General features: G+C 41.9%; 1 protein-coding gene across 2 annotated transcripts; it reads right to left on the bottom strand.

The window, feature by feature from the left end:
- On the bottom strand, positions 1-17,939 carry STOX1 (storkhead box 1). 2 transcript variants are annotated; one of them, XM_033065494.1, is made up of 4 exons: positions 17,420-17,939; positions 5,293-5,445; positions 1,577-3,818; positions 1-579 (listed from the first exon to the last, which is right to left on the bottom strand). In XM_033065494.1, exons 1-4 carry the CDS (start codon positions 17,433-17,435, stop codon positions 540-542), a joined length of 2,451 nt encoding a protein of 816 aa, XP_032921385.1. In that variant the 5' UTR covers positions 17,436-17,939; the 3' UTR covers positions 1-539. The 2 variants fall into 2 exon arrangements, with proteins under 2 accessions (XP_032921385.1, XP_032921386.1); XM_033065495.1 differs by lacking the exon at positions 17,420-17,939 and adding an exon at positions 6,326-6,654.
- Between the last annotated feature and the right edge of the window lie 3,731 nt (positions 17,940-21,670).

Raw genomic sequence — 21,670 nt, forward strand, 5'->3', positions numbered from 1 at the left:
CTGCAGGACACAGTCAGAGAACTTGGGATTGAAGGAACTTTTGTAGCATCCAGGTGGGTGTCTAGTTCATTTGCTTTGATTTCTAGCAGGGAAGGTGAAGCATGCACCAATTTCTGTGGCACAAGTAGGAAACACTTTCCAGAGTTACAGTGTACAACAGCCTTGTCCAACTACAGTTCCTGTTAGAGCAACACAAACCTTTTCCAGGTCAGTGGTGTGGTCTGAATAAAGAATTCCAGTTCTCACTTTTATTATCACAGCAACACACAAAAAATTAATTAAAGATGGTGGCAATCAAAATACACATGATCTCTCCAAACACTACTGTGTCAAATGTTTTAACTAACAGCTTTGATTTAGAGACTGCCTCACTGATTTGACCAGCTGCATTTACAGTATGGTTACCTTGGTACAAGGGGAAAGTTTACCAATCTCATTAAAAATTAATCAAATAATCATGACCAGAGTTAGATGAAGCAAGGAATTTTGTTGCAATTGTCCTTTCACTTATCCTCCTTTTTGCATTGTTATTTATACTTTTAGAATTTGGCAGGAAGCTTCATCTTCTTTTCAGTCCACCTAAAATGATATAATTATTAGAAGTCAGACTTCATATTCCAAAAATGAACTGAGTAGGCTTAGCTTTCAGTGCCGCAGGTGGCATCAGTACAGTCAAGATACCCTCTGAAATGCATTTTGCTAAAGATTTCAAGTGTTCATGTCCAGATAATACACAGGAAATGTGTTTGGAAGAGTTCACAGCCAAGAGCTGCTTAAGGGAAAGATTAACAATCAGCAGGATTCCCTTAGACACTGCAGTTTGTGATTTGTTCCTTCATATACTGGCTTCTCAAGGTGACAGTACCAATCTCATGAGGATTCCAATGGTTTAATTACCATTAAATACCACTCCTTTAAGATATTAAGAATATGTGTTGCTGTAAAAAAATGGATGTGATTTTTAACATAGGTTCATGCCAATTTAGTTAAGTTTTGGAGGTCTCCATGTACAACTGTGTAAAAGATGGTTTCATACACATTTATTTTCCATTAAGGGATTTTCAGGTGTAATTACAGGCAAAATGAACACTGTGAAAGCTCAGGTGATGTACACATTCTGTCCGTTGTGGGCAAGTCAAGTGGTATTTTCTACTTTCAATTTCTACTGGATCTCTATTCTTCATGTACAGCTGGAGAATCTATGACAGTATCTGATGTCACGTGGGGAGATCTGTGTGAGCTGAGCCTGCCTGCAAACAGGAGCTTATCAAACACCATATTTCTTAACATTTCTGTCCTTGGCCATCTCTACCTGCAGGACATGAAAACAGCTCCTGCTGTTTTCCTGCCTCAAGAAAACAAATGCAAAATACAAACAGCAGCAATTTAGGGAGAATGCTCATGTAAAAAGAATTAACAGAACTATACAGTTTGAGTATTTCTGGATCATAAAGCTGAAGTTTAAAAAAAAAATTGTTGTTGGGGAAGGGTTTGTGATTTATTGCAACATTTCTGCCTAAATCTGATGGTCGATTTGAAGGTAAAGCATCTAACCTAGTGTCACGTGTTTTCTTACCTTGGGGAGTCAATTCCACTGTCTCCTGTAATGCTGCGGTTTTCTGTCCCTTCTGAGTGTTTCTGTTCTGGGATCATAGGACAGGTATTCTTTAAAAGCCACTCTTTATTTCTAGGTGGGTTTCTCACTTCTTTGATCCATGAGCCCACAGCACAGCGTGCTGTTCCTTCGCCCACCTCACGGGCGGAGTTCTGCAAAGCGCCGGCATCAGAGTCAGCCTCGGCAGCGCGGCAGGAATCTGCCACAGCTGAGCCCTTCCCACTTTCAATGAGGACACTTTGTTCATCCTTCCAGTGACCTTTCAGAAGAACCTGGCTGCACAGCCAACTTTGTTCTGTGCAGTCTGGTTTTGGATGCTCCTCTGAGCCATCAAGGCTGGCACTTCCCTTGTATCTGTGCTCTCCAGAGTCGTGTTTATTTACAGTCGTGTCGTGCCGGGCAGGACAAGCACTGACCTCACAGGCTTTTAGGGACACGGCTGTACTCCAGTCCCGTGTGTCTGAAAAGGCACGGCCAGGGGACAGCTGTTCAGAACTCTCATCCAGGTGTGACAAGTTGCAGGTGTCACCATCATTTTGGTACAGAAGATCGAAGTTATCGGTAAACCCTTCACTTTCCAGCTCCGTTGATCCAGGATGGCTGGCACGGGCATGGTTAAATATAAGTTCACTCTTTTTATCAGTCTTTGGTCTGTATTTCACACCATTCTTTTGGGCCAGATTAACATTGTAATTTGAAAGATGGACATTTTGAAATTGCCTGGCTGTTCGATCTAACAGCTCACATACAGTGTCACCTTTGCATCTGCAATGCTCATCTTTCAGATGGAATGGAAATTTCACATCTTCTTTGCACACACCTTTATCTTCAATGTAGGAGCAAGGAGACTTTTTTTTAACTGTTCTTTTATAGACATTTTCTTCAGAAATATTACTCTCCTGGTAGTATTTACTTCTGTTATCTATTTGTAGAGTACTGCTTTGTGGATAAGTACCATTTTCCCTCAAACTGCCTTTCTTTAATTGAAGGCCAGACCTATTAGCACAGCTAGCTTTGCTAGCCTCACTTTCTGCATCCAGCCATTCAGTTTGACAGCCAAAGGGTCCTGAGGAGACCAAGGACCTTTGGAAAGCCCTTCCTCGCTTTGGAGTCCGGCACTTCATGTGGCTGTTAACCACACCTTGGTGCCCTCTTGCAGGAAAGCTGCGAGGTCTCCACGGCAGACCCTGGAAAGGATTCTTAATCTGCTTCTTATAGATCCTGTGGGATTCCACTGCTGCAGCAGGTGGCTCTTGGGTTTTGATGGGCAGTGAGAAGTTCTCTTGTGGTTTCATGTTTTGGGATGTTAGCTTCTGTATGTGAGATTTCCTGCTGCTCCTGCTAATCTGCTTTTCTTTCTTTGATTTGGTTTTCCTGGTGTGTTTTGCTGTTTTACTTGGTGCCTTTTGAACACAATCCTTTGAAAGATGGTTTTGCCTGACTGTTGGCACTTCAGCTGAGGTACTGTTACTGATGTGTTTTTTCTCTTTACTGGTACATTTTTTCTGCTCCTCAAACTTCTGCATTAATATTGTGTGTTTAATCAAATTATCAACTGTAAGAGCAGGGTTAATACGCTTGATGATTTCATGTTCAATATCACGTGGAATATTGTCTAAGTTATCTTCATCCCTGACTGGCCACTCCTGGGGAGGAAACTGGGCTGAAAATGTGCAGTACTCCTTCTTGTGTTTTTCTTTTTTAGAACCGCTTCTCCAGAAAAGGCCAAGCATTTTGCTTTTCAGTTTTGCTTTCACAGATGTCAGGGATTTGATGGTGTCCCAGGAGCAGTTCTCAGCAGATGTGGAGATGCCTTGAGTTCGAATTGAAAGCTTCAATTCACTGCAGCCTCTCTCTCCCTCCCCATTACATTCATGGTTCATTACCTGCCCGTGTGTTTGTTCACAGAACATATTTCGGTCAGGAAAACAATGGCAGGACCTGTAACAGGATACTGTAGGAATGTTTTCTTTCACTAGGTCTGCACAAGGTTTAATGTTTACCAGGTAAGTGATGGAAGGTGATGAACAGCAACAAGTGTCCTCCAACAGGAGCCTTCTGCTGTCTTCTATGGCACCATTTGTGATAAAGTATGTGTTGGGAGTCACAATGAAATATCCTTCTCCTGTGTGATAGATTTTTCTTTCCTTAATTAGAGTGCCAAGGATATTATATAATATGTTGTGGGAGGGCACTGCAATGCCTGCAACAAAGACAAAGAGACACTTCAAATCAGAAATAAGTTTTCAAATAAAATGGATGCTGGCCAAAAGATATCACTCATACAACAGCCCTGAAGTCAACTCAAAATGAAGTAACCAAAGCATTTAGGTAAAGGCCAGCTGTTGTTGTCACTATGAGGGAGCAAAGATGTTGTCTTTGTGTCTGTCAGGATATGATGTTAATGAGAGAGACTTTCTGCCAGGTACAAACCAAACAAAGTCTTGTTCAAAGCATTTCCCTTCTGGCATGTTATCTAATGGGGGCTTTCATCGCTCTCTGAAGTTTCTGGTGTAGTTCTGTAATTTATTACCTCACTGAGACTGGTCTCAGCTACTGTTTTCCATCAGGTGTTACAGCTGACCTCCTGCCCACAAAATTAAAAACTTACAGCAAGGTGAAAGCACAGCAAGAAATACCTTCAAGACCCTACAAACTTTGGGAATGCTACTTCTGGCTGACCTGCAGATTCTACTTTGTGGTTATCTCAGTGCCATTATTGACTGCAGCACATTCCTGGCGTGGTTCTGTGCCAGTTTTTGGGGTTGAATTAATATTTTTCCCACTGGTCAAAATGCCTACCAGATCACCCTACAACATTCACAGAGCTGTAAGGTTAAGAGAACTCAAAAGCAGCAGCTCAGTATCAAACAAAGCAGCCTCCTAAGAGGGTCAGAATGAGTCTCTACAAAATCTTAAACACAGTAACACTTTGATATTGCAGATCTAAGGGAAATGGGATATTTTTCAGATATACAGAAAACATTTAAGGGAAGTGGGTTGACACCCCATCAGAATCACAGAATATTCTGAGTTGGAAGGGACCACAAGGATGATCAAGTCCAATTCTTAACTGAACAGCCCATATGGGAATCAAACACACAACGCTGGGATTATTTGCACCATGCTCCAACCAATTAGGCTAGAAATGAAGAACTGAAGGTGACTTAGGTAAGTAATTTGCTTTCAGGAAGGCAAGGGCTAGAATATGACCAACAAACCTGAGTTTGAGGCTGGTTATATTTTTGGATAGCAAACACCAGATGTAGACACCTAGCCAGTACCTTTGCAGTCAAAGCCAGCTGTGTTCCTGTCTCTTAAAGGAGGACTTAGAGTCTTTGTGATCTAACAGTCTGTTTTATGCTGTTCCCTATCTAGCACCTAAATACCACTTCTTTGCTTTCCCACCCTCTAGAAAGGACACACTGTCAACACTCAGTTCCCTCTTATTCTCAAAGATTTATTAGAATCTGTGGAGAGGATTTCATCCAAGTCAATGTAGTGACACTCACAGATTAATGAGAAATAAGCACATTTTCATGAATTCTACCAGTTGCCTGTTAACTTGTACTCCTTCCACCTTGCCAGCTTTGCTTGTAAACATTCCCTGATCCCTTGTCCAGTATCAGAAGCTCAAGCTTGATGATACAGCCACTTCTTAAAGGAGAACGTGTTACCTGGATAGTTTTTCACCAAGTGCTCTGTTAAAGTTTCCTGAGTGACCGTGACATGATGTGCATTCATGTCTGATATGGTCTGACATATTCCTTCTGCCAAAGGAACGGAGCGTGACTGCGAGGAAGGATTCATGACAGCAGGGCTCACATCACCTGAAAGAAAAATTATCTGAATGGAATAGTGTTTCATTTTTTCTATTAGCTGTGAAAGATTTCCACTGAAAATTTCTCGTATTCTCAGCTAATTTTTTTTGGCAAATTACTCAGCAAATATTTCTGAGGGCAGGGAAGTGGTGCTAGCACTTGTCAAGAGCCTTTGTAATGAAGAAAACAGAAGGTGCCTTAAGCACATTAGTTTGTTTGGTATAGAATTCCAGCCAAAGCCATCATTTAGATTAATAAACAGGGAAAGAGAATTATTTCTGATGACTGCTGATTTTTTAGAAGACTGCTTACTTGTTAAACCATGCAGAACCTGTATTTCTCCAAGTAGCTAATGGGAAAAAGGTCAACATCCAATGATCTAAGTACAAAATGTCTTCACCAATTCAGAACACAAGAAAAAAAATACAAGTAATAAGTTTTGTCCCTTGTCTAGCATATAAAATTGAATAGAAATGGTAAAATGCCACTTTTAGACTCAGTTCTAGAACTAGATTATATAGTATACTGGGCAGAGAGCAAAAACTCTTATTACAACTGCATGCACTTATTAGGCTACCTCACTATCTGTCCTGGTAAGAGACAAAAAAATTCTTATTCTGCATGACAAAAGTTTGGAGAGGCCAAGAGCAAGGCCCATCTTCCCCAGTAACTCTGCAACCCCAACCCAGAGGGCTGAAAAGGGTCTTAGTCCTTCACCTCAACTCCCCCAGCCGTAAAACACAGATAAACTCTGATCTCTCCCCTTCCCAAGGTGGCATAGCCAGTAAGGACAAGCCCAGCAAGTACTTCTGATGTAGCTGTGAATGATGCACCTGAAATATTTTTTTCCCTGAAGTTGTTGATGACAAGGCACAAAGCAAGGACTCACCTGAGGTCTGTGCACACAAGGAGTTGTCTCATACACGTTCTCAGACAAAACAAAAACCAAAACCAAACAAAAAACCCTTTCCTTTTTTTTAGTTGGAGGAATGGTCTGTTCCCAGGTGATGTTGTGTGCGCCTCTGTTCCGTGCTGCACAGAAAGCCCCTGGCTGTGCCCAGCTGCCAGGGCAGGCAGCAGGGACTCCTGGTTCCTTCACAAGGCATAACCCAGTGTTAAACACTAACAGGAATTTTCAGTAAAAAGTGACATTTTAGATTAAGCTACGTTCACGTTTAACTAAACCACAGTTGTCTATTGGATGACACTGTAACCCAATATTTATCCTCTAGGCAGAGAGCTACAACACAAACACTTCTCTGAGTAAATGTAATACACAACATTGCTTTGAAGAGCTTGAGTTGCTCTTGACCTTTGTTTTACAACTGCTGCTATATTCAACAAAAAGAACTCTGAAAAGAAAATCCTGGCATACAGTTTCCTCAGTGGTGTTGCTAGGAAACTCCTTGCAGGTGCAGAAACCATTGCAAGCTTTCTTTTTCTGTGGGAAAGGCCGTCAGCATTCAGTAATGACTCTAGTGAATAGTTTGCTGTCTGAAATTTCTGCTGTGGGCACACCGTGGTGCTGCTGATTTCACCATTTGCTCCTGCAGAGCATCAGGCTGCTAAGGAGTAAAATACCAAGTGTAATTAAAATTTGTTCATTATCTTTATAGTTATTATCCTGCTGTTGTTGTCTGTATCTGTTCTGCAACATCAAATCCAGTGTCTCCATTCAGGGAAGGCTGTTTCACAATAATATTTAAAGCATTAAGCAAAAGCTAGCTTGATCCTGAAGGAATTTTTAAAAATCTAAAATAATGTTTGAACACAAGTCTAAAACGTTGCAGAGTCAATATGCACACATCCTAACAACATAAATATCATTCTCTCCTGACTTTGAAATAAAATCTGAAATTGTGAAAGCAAGAATTAGATAATTGGTAACATTGATAAGCAAAGTCTCAGGCAGCACCCTACAAGTGTCTATCAAGTTCTTATTAAACACTTCGTAGATTTACTTTGTACAGCTGAATAACTCTTGGTGCACTTCAAATAGTCTCCCAAGTTTGTTGGAAATACTTAAAAGCTGCATCCCTTAGATTTGCACATGGAGAAGACTTACCAGTTTGTGCAAACTCTTATGAGCCTGATGCAAAATCACCACACCACCATGCTCATTAAAGCTCTTTAATATCTGTCCTCTTACAGCTCAACTTCCCCTGCAGAATGCCCTGTCCACTTCCCTACTCAACATAACTCTGATGATAATCACCTTCCTGCTGTCTTCATAGTCCTAGGAGGGCCTTGCTTCCACCTTTGTGCACCTGCCAGCAGTCAAGGAACTGAGCTTCTCCCTTGCTAGCTTAAATAGAGCCTCCTTCCCTTCCACACTCTGCAGGTTTTGCAGAACCACATCAGCTGAAGCTGATCTGGGCAGCTGGCCAGGGCTCAGGCATTCTTACCCTTCAGTTTGCTTTACAGGTCTGCTCAAACTCTGCTCATTACCTGGACACCTAAAACCCAAGAATACCCTTTTTGGAGCACTTACTGATGGCAGTGTGGGAAGTCATCTGTAATATGAGCATTGGGTAACAAAACTCAGCGCAGAGAAAAGCCTCTGGGTATTCTTGACTAGCACAAAGTGATTTTTGTTCCGTCTCTGTAATGTGAGCATTATCATTTTTCACTGAGTTGTTTAACAGTTGCTGAGTTTTTGCATCTTTGGGCTCTTCTGCAAAATTACATACAAGACAAGTTTATCTGGGTGAAACCCAGGCTAATCCTGGGGAAGAGAACAGAGAGACATTTATTACAACAGCACTCCATTTACTTCTTAAAAGTTCAGGTAAACTGTTTACAGAACAATAAAGGGCTAGGAGTAAAATCCATTCCAGGAAAAATGGATTTTTTCTCTGTTGGGCAGAGAAAACACAGTATGTGAGAACAGAAGATTGATGTTTCAGTTTTGCAGTTGGGAGACTCTAGCATGGAATGGATTATACAGAAGATGCCACAGATCCTGTGCCTCTCTGCACAAGAACCTTGGCTTGTTTGATGTAATTCACTTTTTGCAGAATTGTATCAGGAAGATCATAAGCAGGAGCAGTACTGCTACCAACTGCAAGGCTTTTCTATAGACTAGAAGGCGTCGTGACCACATTTTATAGCAAAAAATTTATAAAGAACTTTAAGGAATAAAATGCTAATAGGAATATAATAGAAAGTTGGGAACTCTTTTGGAACACTAAAGATTTTACAATATATCTTCTTATTAAAGAATAAAAATTCTATGTAAATTACAAGGGCAGTTAAGATTAACATTTTCAATTCTAAGTATATAACAGAGAAACTCTATTTTGGCACAAGTACTCTGTATTAGGCTGTACTAGGTCCTGTTTTCAGAAACATCCTTTTACTGAAGCAAAGACTAAATAGTTCAGTTAAATGAAACTGCCAAATCTTGTAATGTGTCTATTACTGAAACAAAGAAAAGCTCTCAGGAACAGCAAACAATACCTGTTGTTTGATTATTTTGTACAACTCTCAGAGAAAAAATTAAGTGTCAGTTTAAGGTCACCCACACTTCTTCAGCTGACATCAAAGAAGCTACAAACACATGAAAATGTCAGATTTCTGTATCTACTGATTCCTGCCAGGACAGCCACTCCCAAGTCAGGACATTTAGGCAGAGTGCCCTCCATTTGGTCACAAGTTCTGGTTTTCACAGTCTTCAACTTTCTATGATTATCTAATATTTACCAAGTTCTTATTAACTTTTTATTCCCTAAAACTTTCAAAGGACGATGCTACACAACTTGCTAAGAAGTAAACAAACCCAGCAAAAACCAACCACTTTTTCTGCCTTCCCAACAACACATAAAAGCCTATTCCCAAATGCAAGTGTTAAGAACTTTTGGAATTACAGCCTCAAAGTGAGGTTCCTACTCAAGAGCCAACATGAAATCCTTACTCTAATCTTAGTGCTAATGGAGCCCACAGCCATAATTTCTTTCACCAGCAATTAAAAACCCCCACAGGCAGATATGGTGAAAATAAAGCAAGATTCAGGAAGAATAGGAAAAGCTCTCTCCCAGCCTCTGCCCAAGTCCCTGGATGTGGGCAAGGGACAAGTCACACAGCAGACACCAACACATTCAGTGTGTTACAGTTTTCCTTAAACTGAGCACAGTGGGTAAGGTTTTGCCATTGAAATGTGTATCTGTGACCTTCAAAGAGTTGAACCCCTTCAGCTCTTAGCAAGGCCACTAACCTGTCCATTTGGATGCTCTAAGAGCATCTCAGAGCAGCTTTAAGCTCCAGAGGTACTGCCTGAACACACTGGCAAGAACACAGCTCCAAATGTGCTGTTCAAGAGAGCACAGCCCAAGGTGTCCAGGGAACTGTGCTTCACCCACAGCTGGCACAACAGCCAACAAGCAAAACTGCATAAGCACATCCACCTTTGGGGCATTCACTGCAGAACTGGCAGAAAAATTCAACTATGAGCACTGCAGATAATTATTTTTCATATAATGTAGTGTGCTGGTGGCTTGTAAGTCAATTCACATATGTATTGAACACACAGAGCACAGCTGATAGCAAGGAAGGTCATCTTTAACCATTTCACCATTTAGTGTCAGGCTTAGTGGTTGATAAAAGACAGATGGATTCAAAACGTTCATTGCAAGGAGATAAAAAATAACACACAATTCAGCAGGCCCAAGTAAGTTGCAAAACAACCACCATGGAGCCAAACAGCAGAAGAGGAATAAACAAGCCACTGACAATGACTGACTCCTTTAACTGTCCTGAGGTGCTGCCATCCCCTGCTACAGGAATTTGACACAAGCACAGCTTTTCCGCTTGGCCTCATCCAAAAAATCCTCTTTGCAACCCTGGCATTTCCCTGCTGAAACTTCTCTGCCTTTTCCTCGCTTCCAGCTGTGACCTCTCTTCTGCAATAAATCTCAGAAATTCAAATAGCTCTTTAATATCCAAACCTTTGTTCTGAGCAGCAAGCAGTAAATGGGGGTTGGCTAGGTATTTACCTCTAGAGTGAAAGATTGACAATAAAAGCACTGGGATGAAGCCGTGCATTCCTGTGCCTGTACAGCTAAAGGTCAGCTCCAACTGCTGCAGTGTTCCTGCTGCCTCCTTTGCCTGAAGTGTGCTGTCACCTAACAGGCAGACATGAAAAGTACACAATGTAATGCTTGGAAGTAAGCTATACCTATGGTCATGTTTTCCCTCCCCAGAATGAACAGAAATTCACTTTGCACATTCCCAGGCTTCAGCTCATATACACCTCAGCCCAGGGAAGTCACATTCTAGACTTTCAGAGGAGCAGCACCCATGGAGTTGTTCAAAAGAGCATAGCTCCCTGCAGAAGTTTTCCAGGAAATCATGGATCAGGGGAGCAGCCCTCATGAGAGCTCACTCCCAGGCAGCACCTGCCCCAATCACACCCCATGCAGCACAGGCTGTCAGAGAGCTTGTGCAGTGCTTCCCTTGGACCCAGGCTCCTCTCTTGGAGTGAGGCAGGAACCACCATCACAGAACACAGTGAAACCAAGCAGGCCTCACATCTTGTTTAAGGACAAATCCCACTGCATGGAGGTATTTCATTCAGCTGAGAACAAAAATTTAATGGTATAGGGGCAACTTCACACCTGCCTGGGATGCTGATGGATGTGCACAGCCACTTTTCCTTCCACTCTCCCTAAATGGATATCCAACTTTAAGGATGTCCCCATTGCTAGAAAATAACTTTCTGCACCCTTTCATTAGGCTGGAATTTATGGTCCACAGGGAAAACCAAAACAAATCAGTTTAGAAATGAAAAGCAGCATCATTACTACCACAAGAGGTCTCAGAGGAGTTGTTTGGATACTGCACATTAAACAGCACCAGTCTGAACTCGAGGCTTTTACTCTGCAGTTCCCAAACCTGTCTCCATGGCTTTAGTGATATCAAACATCCTTTCCATGTTTCAGTTAATCCAAATTTCAGCCAAAAGGATGTCTCACAAGACCAAGAGTGCAACTGAGCAACTCCACTGCATTACAGAAGACTCAGTAAATGTTTTTTCAAAAGCCAGAACCTTTATGGTGAAGATGCTGGGTTGTTGAATCCCACAGACCAAGGTGAAGCCTCCAAAGGAAATTACAGAGATGTGCATGTGTCTGTGGGATGTTGAAAATATAGAACAATTTCAGGGGGAAAAATAAATTATACAGTCTATGAAGCACCTAAGGAATGGGGACAAATTCAGCAGAGAGACACAAGATGGACAGTTCTGGAACACCAGCCCTGGGAGGCACAGCCAAAGGAAGGAATCTTACAGAACCTGGAGAAGAAATAGCTTTAGAGGGACCTGGCAGCAGCCCCCTGAGAAGATGGAGCCAGGCTCTGCACAGCAGAGTGTGGTGGGACAATGAAGCACAACAGGCACCCTCTGCAACAGCAGAGGCTCAGATTTGCTGTACAGAAAACCCTTTCACCCTTAGGACAGCACAGCTGTGGAGCAGTGTGCCCAAAGAGCTCGTGCAGTTCCCAGGCTGTGGCTGAGCAAAGCCCTGCTGGAGTAGGAGGTAGGATAGGAATGAAGAGGTGCAGCAGGCGTCTAGTTCAGCTGAAGCTGGTACCTGTACCTCCCACAGCCACCCTCACCCCCCACCTCGACCACCCTGCTTTCTGTAACCCAATGCAAGGGCACCTTTGACCTCCCCCAGCTGTGAAGTTTGCTGGGGTAACACCAGGTTAAAGAAACAAGGTTACACCTTCCTCACATTGGTAATGAGGCCATGCCAAACAGCGTCCATATGAGAAAACTCTTGGTTTTCCCTTCAACTCTCCAATAAATAGCTCCTGTATTCATAACTGAACTCCAGTACAGGGCTGGTGTTCTCCAGAGCAATGGAGTGGATGTGTGATAAAACAAGATGGCAGTATAGAAAAAGCTAAAAGTAGCCTTGAAATGAAGTCTCTGATTCTGCTGAGCAGAAGCTCTACAAATTAACACGATTTATTTAATTAATTTCATGATATTAACACTAACTATTGTCTTTTCTGAGACAGGAAAAATAGGCCTGTTCAAATAAGTCTCATTCTAAAAGAGCATTCAGGCAGTTAAGATCTCTCTTTTATGATTCAAGTTGCAAGAATTCAGAAGACTGAAGATACAGCTCAGTCAATTTTCCTGAAATTTTTTTTCACCCAAAAGACAGAAGCAATAGCTTTTGCTGCTGAAAGACTTTAGCACTGAGAAATACACGATGCATACCAAGTTTTTTTTCAACTAATCTGTTTAGAGATTATTTAAAAAGAAATCAGAGCAAATTAGGTTGAATGGAGCTTATTATAAAAAATTATACACTTCTGTTCATTGGTACTTGCTAAACAGTGTGATTAGAAACTACTGCTGGGGTAGTGTGAAAAAAACTGCGTGCACAATTGCTTTTACAGATTACACCTTTAAAGTAATTCAATCTAAGCATATCTGGTAAATGCATCAGCATTCTGAGGAACATCACAGGCCCTTGTACCTTGCTGCTGTGAATTCAATCAGTAGTTTGAGTATAGCATTTAAGGTTAGTGCAATACATATCTTACTGAGAAAGGGCTTTTATAATACAGGATTAACACCTTAGTAAGGATTTTTTATGGAAATGCATTAAACGTGCAGGGGTATCATCTGAAGTCAGTGGTAAGGGCTAAATGCCAGCTAAAATTAGGTAATAAACATTATGAAATAATATAAGTTTTATATAATCATTACACAGATAGAATTAGATCAAAAGCAAGTAATAGCAAGGTAGACAAAAAGCTCCTTCAAAGAGCACAAGTGTTTTCTTCCCTTTTTCCTCCTTAAAATATATCAACAGAACCACCACTGGAACAACTGTGATAACAGGTAAAACCCAATTACAACAGAATATGCAAGTTAGTAAGTTCTGAATCAAGTACCTTACTGAAAATAACTTTAAAAGTAGTGTTTGACAATAAAACAGAAATTCAAACTGTTCTTTATGTTGGCAGCCTATCCATAGCAGTGCAAAATAAAGCACCATTTTAAAGCACCCACACTTTTCAGGCCTGATAAAAATACAAAGACATAGAATTCTAAATAATCCTAACCAGTTCAATGCAAAGCATGACCACATGCTGCGACTTACATTTTACAGAAGCCAGCACCATTGAACTACAAAATTATTCTCCTTTGACTTGCAAACCTCCATCCCTGTTTGTGGGGCAGGATGAAAGACACTGAAAGAAAGGGACTGCAAAAGAAAGGAATCCCGTGAGGCACATCCCCAGGCTCTTGCTGAGCTGCCATCCTCATTAAGGTTGTGTGTTCCTGGGTGTAACTGCAGTGCCTGACAAACAATATCCACTCCAGAGCCATGACCTTTTGTAGGCCAAACAGAAATCAGCTGCTCAGGAGGCCATAGTTTCATCTGTGGCTTCACTAAACATGCAGCAGAACCATGCTGACACTGAAATTCATTGCTGTGAACAAATTTAAATTATTCAAATGAAAACAAAACTGTCCTAAACGCTTGCCAGGTATCTTGGGGACAGAAATTTGTCTGTCATTTTAAGCAATGTTGAGAATTGTTGATAAGCAGGAACTGCTCAAATACCCAGCTGTTGCTGGAGCCCAGGTGTACCAGTGGTGTTTCAAAACCGTTCCTGAAAGCTGGTGCAAACATGCAGAGAGGCTGAGCATGAGCACCTCCACAGCCAGGCAGCCAGTGCTGAGCTCACTAAATAACTTCCACCTGGGAGTCATCACCAGGGAACAACTAATACTCCCCAAAGCTGTGCCAGCTCTTTGAAAGGTTATTACAGCCCACAAGTACAATGGAAGTTTTGCTCCTTACTCCCTAAGCTGTTGCTGAACATTTTCAGGAGATTCAATTCTATCCCTCTCTTGTCACAGGGATTCTGTTTTAGTATCAAAGCAGCTTCAGACACTATCTGCCCATTTGTTAGCTGGTTCTCTTCTCCTTATGTTCTGTGGGAGAGTCACACAAGGAAAAGTGAGGAGTTAGACCTATCATATTACTCTACAAATGCACAAACAAGAGCACAAAACAATTCCTTTCTGATCTCATTCCAGTTCATTCAACACCTCCAGCAAAAACGTATAAAACTTGACACTTGACAGAAAAGTGTACTGTCCTTTCAATGTCACTCTTCAATAGGGTATTTCCCAAGGGATATAAATTTCCAGCCTGCAGCAGAGCCCTCACTGGAAAAGTTGACTAGCACATTACCTGCCCACAGCAAAGTCACAGTCTGCATGCCCATCCCAGCTTCAGCCTAACTGGAAAGGACAGGACTTTTTTCTTTTTTAGCTCTCCTTGTGAATAATTTGTAACTCTGCGACAGAGATGATGAACCCACAGCAAATTCAGTCTCTAAAGGCTAAGCAAACATGTTTCATTTTGCTATTTTCTCTTCTACAGGAGTCACAAAGGAGTCGGGCCGTCCAGGCACACGGAAAATGCTGCTGTCACGAGAGAAGGCAGGCTGGGATGGCAGAAACGAGCAGGTGACGACCAAGGACAACAAACAAGCAGCTACTGAGATGCATTCTCCTGGACTGTCACTCTCTCCCGACTCTCAGGAGGTCAGTGCGCTCAAATCGAGTATTTGCAATTGTTTCTGATCTCAGCTGAGAGTGCCCATCTCTCCCAGCAGCATGCATCCCCCCGGGCTGTGCAGGAAAGGTGGGAGGGAGCAGTTTGCCCCTCGTTTGGTGAACAATTGACTGAACAACCCAGCTAAGCACGGGAGATGGTCCACAGAGATGTCGGCATTTCCACAGTTTGCTCAGTTATCAGGTCAAAAGCTTTTAAAATTAGCCCCTGCTTCACCCTCTGGGGGAAATTTTAATTGCCATGGTTTTCCCCTTCGTCTCCCAAGGAGACTATAAAAGCTCCCACCTAGTCCTGTGTGTACCATGCACCCATGAAATCCCCATCTGAAGGGATGAGACATTTTGAATTTTATCTGGGAAGAAACACAACATGGTAGTTTGTGTTAGTTACAAGATTTTGGGACTGAATTTTCCCTTTATTTAACTAAACTTTCCCTTGCTTCTCATCCATTGTCCAGCAAACAAGTGGCTGCTGATTTAAAAGGAAAAACCTCAAAATCTTTAGCTCATTATTCACATGAGTCTGAAAATTCATTCACAACACTTTTTGTGTACCACAAGCAAGGATAAATATACTGCAGGCTAAGTAATTCTTATCTCTTACACCTGGTACATCCAGGTATTTGTGAAATTTCACCAAGTGCTGCTGGAATTTGCAGATACTGCTATTGCTACACGTGCAGGAAATGTTTCTTAAGAACCACATTGCTTGGTTACCAACATCCCAGCCTTTAGTTAGGAAACATGAAAAACCCAAGTTGCTTGAATTGCTCATTATTGCCAATAGTTACATGAGAGCAGCTAGATTTAAAATGCAGTCAAATCTCTCTATGTAAAATACAGACAGCAAATCTGATACCAATAGCTTAATTTTAAAATATTGTAATTTCCTTTAAAAAAATCCCCAAACCCCAAGAAAACATTGTCCTTTGGATTCTAGTTGTGTAACTTGTTACTTGCTTTTCTAGAACAAAATATATATAATAGGAGAAAAGTAATACAGAGCAGAAAACAGCCATTATGATGACTTTTGGAAGAGAAGGCACAGGGTATATAATTTAAAATCAGAAAAATACCTAAATACAGACATTCAAATAATTTTTTTTCAGTTAAGCTTCCAGAAATTTAAGTAAAATCATGAAAATGTCACTTCAACATTAATTGTCTGAAAAAGTGAAATTCACAAAGACAAGTGAGAGACTTCTAACTTTTGAGAAACCCCTTTGGCTGTTACTGCAGCAAGAGGCAGGACAGTAGGGGAAATAACATAATTAATTTACCAAAGTAACTTACATTTGTATTCAACTAGCCATCCTATGCATCTGAAAAGAACTGACTGGGAAGCAAGGAAGTAAAAACCAATGGAGTCAAATTCTCTAAATCATCCCCAGGAGACCAGCAATAACATAGAAATTTTCATCAGTGATCTAAAACTAAACTATAGCATGAGATAACCATTCCCAATGTACCTATAGATGTTACTGCTTTTTAGGTGGAGACCAATAAATCACTCCTGCTCCTTATAACCCCTCTCCTGGATTGATTCAAGAGGTCAGTGGTTAATTTGTGATTACAGAAGATGAACTCCAGCTGGAGTTACCAGATGTTACCATTCTGTAAAGTTACCGGAGCACCCAAGGAATGACTGATTTCTCTTTGAAGAGAGAAATTTTCTAGTCAGAAAATGAGGCTGCAACAGGGAGTGGCTGTTCTACACAAATTATTGGGAAAGAAGGGTAAATACTAGAAACAGGAAAAAAAAGTGATTTAAGACATAATAACGAGGTTGAACTGGCCAAGGATAACACAGGCTAGACATCAGATATTGTCCTGTTAAATGTTTTGAAACATATAATTAAGAATTCCTCAGGTCTTCCAAAAGTTGGCAATTTCTTTTGCTTCGAGAAAAAGTGCAGTTTTAAATTCTTTCTTGAAGAGTTGTTAGGTAGCTTCAATAAAAAGCTTTTGTGATCTAATTATATCCAGTCCTGCTTGAAATGAGGTAAAAGGCACTTCTAGCTTAAGGTATAATTCATCCCTAGACAGAGAGAACTGCAGAGCTACAGTCAGGGAAAAGTGAAAATAAACATCTCGATTTGACAGCTATGAAAATCCCTACTAACCTTTGGAAATCCAACTGTAAAGAGATTTGTTTGCACCTCATCAAGTACCTAGCAGTTACTAGGAGCTGAACAGCTGAATGTCTCCACTGCAGCATCTTCTGGCCTTTGTTAGCAGCATTCCTGCTTGGATTGTTAACGCTTCCTGCCCTTTAGTGTTGGGAAAGTTAAAGCACAAAGCGCTTCACATCAAAATGTTGAAGCTGATATCTGAGCTGCCACAAAGCAAGGACTGCACTGCTGGGGTATCGCTTACCTGCATTAGGCTCCATTATTAGAACTTGGTACTCCTATAGTACATTCCACAGAGAGCAATCCTCGTTAACCGTGGCCAAACCACACAGAAAATTGCAAGAACTGCAGAGGTCCTGTGGTGCTGTCTCCCTCTGCTAAAGTCGGTCAGACAAGAGCAGCCTTGGACGAACCGACTCAAAGCCCCACGGGACCAAGAGTCAAAGAGACTCCAGGATTAATGACCCCTGCATACCGAAGTCTGCTCTCCCTGCAGCAACTGCAAACAGCAGAGGGATTTCCTGACCAAAACCTAAATGCCCCGAGTGAAAACTGAGGAGCTGTGAGGCAGCAGTCAGTACCAGGAGCAGAAATTTAATCTGACTCACAATTGTGCTGCTGGTGGGTGTATTCTGCAATCACATTTCAGAGGACTTTTCGTGGCAAACTTGCATTAAGAACACTCCATAATGCCCAGCTGTACTTTCTGTGTAGACCAAGCCCTTCATTGCAGCCTGGTCTCTTTAGACTGCAGAGGTCACTAGCACAATCAAATGCATATGTACTAATTGCGAGTAGCAAATGAAAATGATGGAGAAATATGGTATGATGTAGTTAAATAATATTTGGGGTACTTGAATGATGTATCTGAGCCTGATTCCTTCTTAGATATTTCATCATGTCCACTTTTATAAATTTTTAGAAAAGTTTTAAAAGATCCCTTTGTAGGGCTGCGCTTTTTTTTTTTTTTTCCCTCCGCGTGTGTGTGTGAACATTTCAGAGGATCTAAGGTCTAAGACTAAAAGCAGCTGCTGATTTCAGACGATCCCATGGGCATTGTGTACTCAGTGCCTTCCCCGGTGGCGGCCGTCACCCCACCCACGGTGCCTGTGCCCTCTGCCTTTACCTTCTCCAGCAGCAGCACGTTCTGTAGCCCTTTCTCAGAGGAATCTTTGTGCTGCCTCAATCCGTAACATCCAGCGCTTTTTCCAGTGCATGATGCTTGGCTTAAAAACTAATTCAGTCTTCCCGTGGTTATGAATTCACCTTCCAGTTCATTTGGCTCCCAGGCTCCAGACACGTTGTATCCAGCCACTTCTCCCAGGAAACATTACCTGCAACAAAAGGTACCGGCACACCTGCTTCTTACCACATTTTTCCTCAGCACCGTGTCCAGTCTGCCTTGCAGTGGACTCACCAGGTCACCACTGACTCGGCTGCAAACCAGGCTGTCAGCAAATCCAGTTTGCCCCAGTGTCCGACTGATGGGGAGGCCGTGCCTTTGGAAAAAGCTGTGCTGGTGATGCTCGCCTTGCTCGCCACTTTTCCGCCAGCCTGGCTACAGGATTTTTGCCTGCCAGGATGGCCAATCACAAAATGCCAGAGGCAGGAGTTAACCTGTCCTGAGAGAATGGTTTGGTACTTCAGATGAGCTGATGAGGCCCTGAGAGCAGTTCAGGCTACTCTGCTTGACTTAGCCCATAGCTCTGCAAAACACAGGACGTCACCATCGGGATCACACACAGCAACGCAGATAGGAAAGAGTCAAGATGAAAGCAAATAAATTCAGTGGCACCGGAGGGCTCCAGCACTGGCTCTGTGCCTCTGCCACTGTGGCCGAGCCTTGCCCCAGCTCTCCGCCCCGGAGCGGGGCACTCTCCCTCCAGAAAATCCCACTCTGGGCTTCAGGAACCTGCCTCTATTTTGCACTAAGATTTCACAGGGACAAAAGATTCCCTCCCCCTTCTCCCCCAGGATCAGGCTCTTGCCTTGTCTCAGATTACGCTTGCACGAAACGTGGGCTGGCAGAGCAGGCAAAGGAGGCACCAGTGCAGGCCTCGCTCTAGCCCTGCCCTGCACACTGCTTACAGTCACTTGCACAGGTTGTTCCTGTTCTACAAAGCTCTGCATCCTCTCATTCACTCTCCAAAACCCTTGATAGACAAGGTAAGGGCACAGCTTGCTCTAGAACCTGGTACTCACAGAGGGATCTGGTGTCCAATACAGTGTGCTATTTAGGAAATTCTTATAGGTTCTTAAATTCCATGTTGCATTAGAATAATTTTTTCAACTGCCTTCTTTGAAAATCAGACCTGAAGTGGATTAGTCTTCCTTTTCTTTAAAGGGTGAAGTAGATCACAACATTAATTCACTGCTCAGGTCATCTGCACAGCCACCTCTTATGAATCCTACATATTCTGAGCCACTACTACCCAAAAGTCACACTACACAAATTCTCCATGGATCACCAGTATGGAATACTGTATGGTCCTCACAAGGCCCCTTGTGTACTGTCCATCACTACACGCCCAAATCACAAGACTGGAAATGCTGACTGCACATTCCTTACAAGTGTATTACTGGATTCCATAGATGGTCTGAGAATTTACAGATGTGCTGCCATCCATACTAACCAGTCCCAGCACTAACACTTCTTTTACCTCTCCTTGTTATAATGAAAACATCACCCCCTCTTGAAAGAGGAAAAAAAATCAGGTTCAGTGTTGGTAAGCAGCTAATCTGTATTTTCATCTGTTCAGTCACACTATATATGGGTTTCTTATACCAGAGGGGTTACCTGACAAAGGCCACATTTTCTCTATTTAGGAAAACCCTGAAGTTGCTTTTGGAAACTCTTCCCCAAGATTTTACAACTTGTAACATGAATGTTCTAGTAGTTACACTTAGTGTTATGTATTTAATGAAGTATTTAACTCACCTATGTAGTAGATAAAACAAGGCACGAGGAGACAAGCTGAAAAGCAAAGTCTTTTATGGGAGATGCAGACCACCTATTGTGATCCAGACCAGGAGTCTTTCCAGATGCTTAAAAGAACTTCCAGAATTCTGTTTCTTATTGAATGTCAAAGCTGGAAGTGTAACAACACATCTACCCAGCATGTACCTGATACTTAGAGGGAAAATTACCTGCTCTGCTTTAACTTGTCCTCTGCACACATGCAGTGGACTGTTCTTCAGCAAAGCAGGTTGGGCTGTGGGACAAGTCCCAGCTGCTCATTTCTACAACACATGTGGCAGCAATTTCTGCTTTTTAAGATGCTGATCTGCTGGACACCATCCAGGCTGCTAAAAAGGGACCAAAAATGAAGGCTGCAATTTTCCAGCTATCTCTGCCCCTTGCATGATAAACCAGGAATGCAACTGCATGACTGTGTGTCAGGAAAACCAGAAAGATTTAAGCAATACAGGGAAAAAACCCCAACAGACACTCTAAACAAATCCTATATACCACCAAAAAAAGTTGCAACAAAATAATAAAGCAGATTAGTACTTGAAAAATATCTGCTGAAAAGCAGAGTGGGGAGATTTCAGACTGGGATTCCTTGTGGTTTTTCGTCCTTCCCACTCTTCCCCTCTACCCAGCTGTTTGTGATAAAATGTGAAGAGCAACTCAGTCAACAGGATCCTTGTGTCCCTCAGTAGGCTGAGGGGAAAACAACCTGGGAATCAATTTCCTATCAGAACACCTGGCATTGGGAATCTGTCACCTTTGCTGGAACCCAGCTCAGGAAATTTCTACAAAAAAAAATCAAACTGCAGCATGCAACAAACAAAGTTACTCAGCAGCATTATTCTGCTGTCTTTTAAAAGAGAGTAAAAGAGAGAGCTGAACTAATATTTGACTATATACAACTTGCAACATTATTAAATCCCACCTGCAAAGGAACTGGTTCTTACACCTGCTGTGGGGCACCTGATCCAAATCCTCAAACTAGATAGAATTCACTTGTTAATTTAAAAGCAACAGAATACAAGAAATCAAAAGCAGCATCACGTTCAGGTATTAGATACCTAGAAATTCACAAGTAACATTTCAAAACACAGTGACAACACTACTAAACACACAATGTCAGCTGAGATTTGGTGTGTTCCAAAGCTCTAGTTTATACTCTGTATTATGATGCTGTGGATTATATAGAGGATGAATAAATAAGGGGAATTGGTTTTACTTGAAAGCAATGCATTTTGTTATTTGAGCTTTTTACTACAACAATTTTTGTGCAATACATCAACGAAACCGAGTATGCAGAAACATAAAAGCTTAATGGGAAATCACTGGCAGTTTTGATAGCTGACTAAAAGTATCCACTATTTATGGCAGCTTTATTGTCACGCTCCATGCAATATGCAAGTCCCAGAATTTCTGCTTGACCCATTTCTGCTTTCTGGAAGATACCAGTGTAAGTGTAGTGACTATGCTGCCTACACATTTTGCAATCTATTGCTGGCTGTAAGACTCAGTCACTCAAAAGGA

The sequence above is a fragment of the Catharus ustulatus genome, chromosome 8 (genome assembly GCF_009819885.2).
Source record: "Catharus ustulatus isolate bCatUst1 chromosome 8, bCatUst1.pri.v2, whole genome shotgun sequence".
Classification (NCBI taxonomy): Eukaryota; Metazoa; Chordata; class Aves; order Passeriformes; family Turdidae; genus Catharus; species Catharus ustulatus.

Excerpts from the sequence above, each read along its gene's own strand:
- STOX1 (XM_033065494.1), bottom strand. Across the intron at positions 3,819-5,292 it reads CTTGGTGAAAAACTATCCAG|GCATTGCAGTGCCCTCCCAC; the intron begins GTAACACGTTCT and ends TCTTTGTTGCAG. Across the intron at positions 580-1,576 it reads AGTGGAATTGACTCCCCAAG|GTGGACTGAAAAGAAGATGA; the intron begins GTAAGAAAACAC and ends ATATCATTTTAG.